Source organism: Gavialis gangeticus, unplaced genomic scaffold (assembly GCF_001723915.1).
Source record: "Gavialis gangeticus isolate Ggan-Ray unplaced genomic scaffold, GavGan_comp1, whole genome shotgun sequence".
Lineage (NCBI taxonomy): Eukaryota > Metazoa > Chordata > Crocodylia > Gavialidae > Gavialis > Gavialis gangeticus.
The window spans coordinates 163844388-163851287 of NW_017729024.1; the positions used below are offsets into that span (position 1 = coordinate 163844388).

Here is a 6900-nt window from a genome sequence, read left to right on the forward strand (position 1 = left end):
GGGGGGGGGGGGGGTGGCACTGTGAATGTGTGTGTGCGTGCATGCATGCGTGTGCATGAGTGTGCATGCATGCGTGTGCAAGAGATGGGTGTGTGGGAGGAGGCAGGTGCCTGCTGACACTGAGGAAGGTGGCCAGGTGCCGAGGCTGCAGCAGGGCGGGGGGGGCATGGGTCGGGACAAGCCATTGATCTTTGCAAATGGGTCCCAGTACAAAAACGATTAACAACCGCTGCATTAGAGGGAGAGGTCTAAGTGGCCGGTGCTGGAGAACCCCCCTCAGCCCTGCTCAGGGGACTCTCCAAGGCATTCAACTACAGCATGTGTGGCCACGGGAGCCTGAGCACAGGGGGCTGCTGCACAGAGGCTCGTGCAGGGGCACGCAGAAACGGGGCCAGAGGCACGTTCCCTGGTCTGAAGCCTGCATGGCCTGGGGGGGGGTCCCTGCCACACAAGCACTGCCCCACTCTGGCCAGCTGGGGCTGGGGTGCTAGTGTGGAGCCCCTTGGTGGCACGTGGGGGCAATGGTGCCAGGCAGCAATCGAGGCGCTAGAGGGGGTGAGGGGTCCCACCGACCCACAGGAGGGGGACACGTGGCTCGCTGAGTGCAGTCTGGCAGCGCAGTGAGTCTGGAGAATCAGGGCACCCACCTGAAATGCATCTTCTCCTTTGAGCCAAAGTGAATACAAGGCATGTCCCATGCCAGGGCCAGCTCCACTGATCCGTGCCCCCGAGCAGGCACCGTGCACCGGGCACACACGGCCGCAGCAGTCGCCTCCCCTTTCTCTGTGGGGCTGCTCTTGCCTGCCAGGTAAGACATGCACATGGTGAGCAATCAAGGGCTCTCCTCCACCTTGACCGCTGTCCCATCCCACAGGACAGTGCTGCCAGGAGTACACGGCCTGCTTCCAAACTGGCTGAAGAGCCCAATGGCATGTGCCACAGAGAACATTACAGACACGGAGCGAGCAGCGCCTGGGGCAAGGAAGGGGCAGCCTGACGGAGGGGTCGGACAGCAGCGCCAGAGCAAACTGACAGCTGCTGGTTCTAACCAGGGGCAAAGGTTTTTGGACCAGCTGTATTGTTGGGAGACCTGTTTGACAAGTGCCGAGCACAAAACACTCATGTTCACTTCAGCTGCTCCACGCCCCAAAACTTGTTCAGCATCTCCCCTAAGTATAGTTAGTCCAGTAAAAACTATCACAAAAACCTCTTGCCTCTCCCCGTTTCCTGGACTGCCCGGGCTACAACAATGCTCTGACCCTACTACATCTAACCAGTACCCAGAAAAGTTGTGTGTCTGCAACCTTGTGAATCCTCTGAATGCGCCAGGGGATTCTTAGGCAAACACCTGGTTAATACTGTTTTGACTTGCAAAAAAATGTGGACGAGGTCCAAATAAATAAAATAAATGCTAAAAAATTCCATTTTAAAAGAATAAAAATATGCTAGAGACACTACAGATTTGACTTTGTGGCCTCTGCTGTCCTGCTTGCCTTTAGAGGGCGACAAGATCTCCTACTTTTGTTTTCTAGGCGCGTCTGAAGGAAGGTATCTGGCTCTTCCTGTTGAAAGTCTCCGAGTTAAGGTAAATGGGGCCTCAGAGCCGAGAGCTCAACAGACACTTCATCTCTGACCAGATTTTTAACCAGACGTTCGGAGGAGCTGAGGAACAGGATGCAGAAGGATCCTGGAAGTGTCGCAGGCGGCTTTTGGGGGATTTCTATTCCTACTTCACAAAGCGGGAACCAGGGGGCTGTCAGCAGCAGCAGGGATGGGGGAGATCCAGAATGGAGACAAGAAACAAACTACTGCACGCACAGGACACTGGCCAGCGAAACTCGCTGCCATGGGACGTGACTGAGAGAAGCAACTCCCAGCCCTGGAAAGGGCCTAGATGCTTCCGTGGAAAGTGCGACTGTGGTGGTGACTGAACCGGCTACAGCGATTCCTACAGGGGCACTAAAGCCCCCGCGCTGGGCGTCCGGGCAGCAGCTCCCCGCCCCGTTCACCGCCGTGAGGCTGCTGCGCTGCTCCCTGCAGCCCCCGGCGCTGCCCACTGCTGACAGGACACTGGGCCGGACAGGGCACAGGTCAGACCGCCCGGCAGGCGCCCAGCCTTGCTGGTGGCACAGCTGAAGGCTCCCTCTGCCTTCAGCTCAGTCACCCAGGCCCACGCACGGGCTGCAGGCTGCCGTCAGGCCTCACCTGCTGGGGAATCCAGCTGGCCGTCCGAGAGAAGGTCTTGCCACACCTCCTGTCCTGTGCCTGCGGGGTTGAAGGCTGTGACGTGGGTCACGCCAGTGCCAGCCTGGAGGGCAAGAGGGGAAACATAAGCATTGGAAGATGCAGCCCATCCAAGCAGCGGGGCTGGCACCTCACACGTCCGCCGGTGACGGAGCCCAGGCCACTGGCCGAGCTCAAGAACGGCACTGACCCGAGCTCCAGGAGAGCAAGCAGAGGCCACAGCTGTTCACTGCCCCGCATCCCGTTTGCTCCAACCCTGCCCCTGCCCCCCCTGCGCTCACCAGCTGTCAGGCAGCCACTGGGCTGGGACCTGCAGCAGCTCTGTCCAGCGCCCAGGCACCTGCTGTCCTTGGGCCCACGATCAACCCCTGGGCTGCGACCCCAGGCAGCCTGGCCAGACAGGCTCAGACAGAGATCACGCTTCCCCATGCCATCGGGCCCACAGTCCCATCCCAAAGGACGCCCCCTCCTCCCAGCAGAGTTTAAGGACCACCGAATTAGCAAACTATTCCTGTCCTTGTAGTGGCAGGACTCGCAGTGTCCTCATCCCCACTTGCCCTTGGCGTTATCAGGCACTGTCCCTGGGCGTGCAGATGAAAGGTGCTCATGCAGCTTGGAGAACACATTAGCTAAACTCTTCTATGGGATGCTTAAACAGGGCTGACTCTGCCTGGAGCAGGGCGCTGGAGTAGCTGTGACCTCGAGGGCCCTTGGAGCCTTGCTTACCTATGACAAACACTGCCGCCCTGGCTGGGCCGGCCCCTTTACCTTTTCCCTGGCAGAGATGGCCAGGGTGTACGGGTTCACAGGGATGCAGTGGTGCAGCAGGACGCCAGAGACCCGCTCGCCCTCCTTCTCCAGGCTGAAGGGCTCGTTCCAGTGGCCCCCTCTCTTGTCCTCCTTGGTCCCCATGCCATTCCTCAGAGTGAACATGATGGACACGTCCACATCCTCATCATTTCCATTTTCCACCTCCCAGACAAACACTCCCACAGGCAGGCTGGTGTCCTGGAAAACAGGGCATGCACAGCTCGGAGGGCGCAGCAAGCCTGCGGAGCGCACACATCCCTCAGACAGCAAGAGCCTGCACGAAGAAGGGCCAACAGAGCGCACGGGGACTGGACTCCAGCTCCACAGGGGAAAGCGCCCAGGCCAAGCGCCCAGCTCCCCGTCTGTACTGCCCTCAGCACCCTGCGGCAATGCAGCCAGGAGCGGGGATGGCCAAGCGAGGTTGTCTATGCACTTGAAAGCTAGTGCTGGAGACGAGCTGCAGGGCACCTATGGGCACAGCAGCAGCTGCAGGGACAGGAGACAGGCCTATGGATCTGCATACTGAAGCCTCTGCCACTGAGCACGGAGGCTGCTGCAGACAAGCCGCTGTGGTGCTCACAGGTACAAGCTGAGGGTACCACACCTCTGGCTCCAAGGAGCCCTTGCCCTCACCATGCTGGAACAAGCTGCCCAGACCAGTAGCTGGGGGTGGGGATAAGCCCTGGACCAGGGGGGTCTTCTCTGTCCTGAAACTCCTGGTTCTGGCACTCCCTCCCACAACACTGGATCTTCTTGCCACGTACGTCTGCCCTCCTGCCTATGGCTGGGCTCTGGCCTTGACCAGTCCAGTGGCACTGCCCTTCACAGGCTGAGAGCACTCCCCTTACCCGTGCTACACCTGCCATGTGCCAGTGACTATCCGCTTGTTCCTGTCCTAAGAGACCAGAGCAGAAAAGCTCCCACCACACCTCTGCTGTCCTGTCCACCCTCATCACCTGCTTTCAGTCCCAGCCTGCTTAATCCCTCTTTGTTTGAGGGCTCTCCCCATGGCCTGCGCATCCTCTGAGTCACCCCTCAGTTCTACTGGTAAATAGCTGGAACTGCCCCTGCCAGGGGTCCTGCACATCGCAGCCCCCATCTATGCTCTGGGCAGGCAAAGACCAGGGCCCACAGCAAACCTGCCAGCCCAGCTCCCCCAAGGCAAGGTGCTGGTCATCTCACCGGTTGCTCAGGGCTCAAAGGAACAGCCCTAACCCCAGCCATATGCATAGTGATGAAGGACAGCCATTGCCAAGCAGCAGGCAGGCTCTCATCTGACTCTCTCGGTGGCTTTATTGCAAGCCCCCGGGGCAAGCCAGGGCAGTAGGGACCTGAAGAAGGAACCTGCCAGGAGAAGGAGTCTGGGCCCTGAAAGGGAAGAGATCCTCTCCAAAGGCGCCGGCCCAGCACCCGGTCTGTGACCGCCGTCTCGGGACACAGGCAGCGCACGACCACCTCCTGTCACTACAGGATGGATCCAAACCAGCGCTGTAACAGTGCCCCCGACATGGCCTGCTAGCCCAGGCAGGGCAGCCATGGCCAGGTCCCCGGGCAGCTGAGCCAGACGCTGCATAGTGAGGACTGCTGCCTTAACAATCCTGCAGGAAAGATGGGCTCCCCTCCCAACACTATGCATCACTCCTCAGCAACTCCTACACCAGGCTCAGGGTCCACTGGGCAAGTATCACCCCGGTGACTGGAACACCAGTGGATTAAGGGAGGATCAGAGAGATGGAGGGGCAACAGCCAGGGAAGGGGCAAGCCTCTCCCGCTCACCTGGTAGTCATGGGGGATGATGGGGGTGATCTGCCGGCAGGTGAGCACCACGTCCTGTCCAGGGAGCTGGTAGACTGTCCAGGCGCGAGGGTACAGGGCATGGTAGAAGGCATAGTGACCGCAGTAGCCCCAGTTCCAGCCCTGCAGGGTGTTGGGTCGCTCCACAGACAGGACCTGCTGGTAAATGGTCTGCCCTCTGCGACGCAAGCAAACAGTGAACTGGGAGGAGACAGCGCAGAGCAATGAGCCGGGAGCACAGGGCAAGCCCTGCCCGAGACCTGAGAGCCCCCAGCCGTAGCAGCACAGGCCTCTCCTCTCCACTGCTGGCTGCCAGAGCCCTGCTCTCCCTGCTTTCACTTCTCTAGGAGTGGGGAGATGACAGGGGAAGGGAGAACTGGGAACCTGCACCCACCAGCAGAGATTCTTGTCCTGGAGAGGCCCAGGCTACAGCAAACACGGATGAGAAGGCCCCGTGCTGCTGTCAGGGTCCCACCACTGGGCCCCGCTAAAGCACCTCGGCCAGCCTGCAGCACGGCTGCCCTCTGCTTGTGCCCGTGCCTGGCTCAGCAAGGTGCTGCAGCCCCCTGACCCGCCCCAGCGAGGCAGCAGGGTTCGGAAGCTCCCTCACCTTCACCTTCACCTTCACCTTCACCTTCACCTTCACCGTGCTGCCTGCGTGGAGGAGGCATCCAAGGTCCTGGAGCCAATCTCTGGGCCAGGAGTCCTTCCAAAGGAGCCCCTCGTGCCTCTGCCCATGCAGCCAGGCATTAACCCCAGGACCTCAGCAGACCCCAGCTCAGCAGTCCACCCTTCCTCCCCAGCTCTGCTTGCGCCCTGGCGGTGCGAAAGAAGCCCCAGACGCTCCCCAGGGCCGCCACCTAGGCAGAGGTCCTGCTGCGTCTGCTCCTCTCCCAGCTTCCAGACAACTATGGGAAAGGGGCAATAAAGTGGCGGGCTGGGCTGCAGGGCCCCCCACTACACCCAGCCTCACTCAGGTCAGCCGTGCTCCTGCTCCAAGCCTGGCCTGCTGGTCACCTCAACACGCAGCATGACAGGAGCTGGCCAGTGCAGCCCCAAAGCAGTAGTACAGGGAGCAAAGCGCAGCTGGGCTGCACACGCAAAGAGAAACGCTAACAAACCTGCGCTGGGCAGGGGCTTTACAGGTTGGAGACGGCTCCACTTCTAACCCGCTGCACCGCACAGCGCTGCTCTGCGCTGGGTGTGCCTGCTCCCCAGAGCAGGACGCACAGATGCGATGGCAGCAGGTGAGTGAGGGGCCCCTGGGCACTGTCCCACCCACTCACCTCAATGGGCAGGGAGAGGACAGGGCCTTGGGATGAAGCACAGGCCCACCAGCATAGGGCAGGGCACCCACCTGGTCAGCAATGACGGTTTTGTAGTGGTACAGCCCAGGATTGAGCTGCCATCGGCAGAACTCTCCCCGCCAGCCTCGCGTGATGGTGCCGCCCCCAAACCCGCCCAGTGGGCATCCTAGCAGAGGCAAAAGGCAGCAATTTAATTCCCCCCCTCCGAGACGGAGCCAGCAGCTGCTGGGAGGCTCCTGGGGACAGCAACGTATGGGTTCAGGTCTCCTCGCCATCGCTGTGGTGGGGGAACACCCCTGGTCCCCACCCCACCACGCAGCAGCCCTACAGGAACCTCCAGGGCTCCAACCCCCCAAAAAGCACGGAGGTGACCCCCAACATGACCCAGCCGCCTGGCCTGCAGCAATCCTGGGGCAGCCCCCTCGGAGCCGCCCTGCCTGCCCCTGGGCCCCTCAGGAGTCCAGGCCAATCCTGCCCACAGCAGCTGTGGGGCATCCTCCAGACCTGCCCTGCGCAGCTCCCTCCCATCCTGACCCACCCCACAGCTCCAGGGGAAACGACAGCTTCCCACTTGCTGTTGCAGCCTGGCGGCCATCCTGCCCCGGGGAGACCGCCCTGCTCGCCACGCTGGGAGCTCACCATAGATCTGGCGCAGAGGAAGCGAGTTGAACAGGTCAATGAAAGGAGCCTTCTTCTCTACATGTGTCTTCCTGTACCACCACCTCAAATACCTGCCGGGAAAGGG

At 60.9% G+C, this 6900-nt stretch overlaps 1 protein-coding gene across 1 annotated transcript in view; it reads right to left on the reverse strand.

Annotated features, from left to right (window-relative positions):
* GBA2 (glucosylceramidase beta 2) overlaps positions 1 to 6900 on the reverse strand; it is a 25635-nt gene that overhangs the window by 12585 nt on the left and 6150 nt on the right. Inside the window, exons 3-8 of the mRNA XM_019518284.1 lie at positions 6795 to 6886; positions 6206 to 6321; positions 4831 to 5049; positions 3013 to 3252; positions 2206 to 2308; positions 648 to 801 (exon numbers count right to left, since the gene is read on the reverse strand). Of these exons, the coding sequence (XP_019373829.1) occupies positions 648 to 801; positions 2206 to 2308; positions 3013 to 3252; positions 4831 to 5049; positions 6206 to 6321; positions 6795 to 6886 (924 nt within the window). The remainder of the gene's footprint in view (positions 1 to 647; positions 802 to 2205; positions 2309 to 3012; positions 3253 to 4830; positions 5050 to 6205; positions 6322 to 6794; positions 6887 to 6900) is intronic.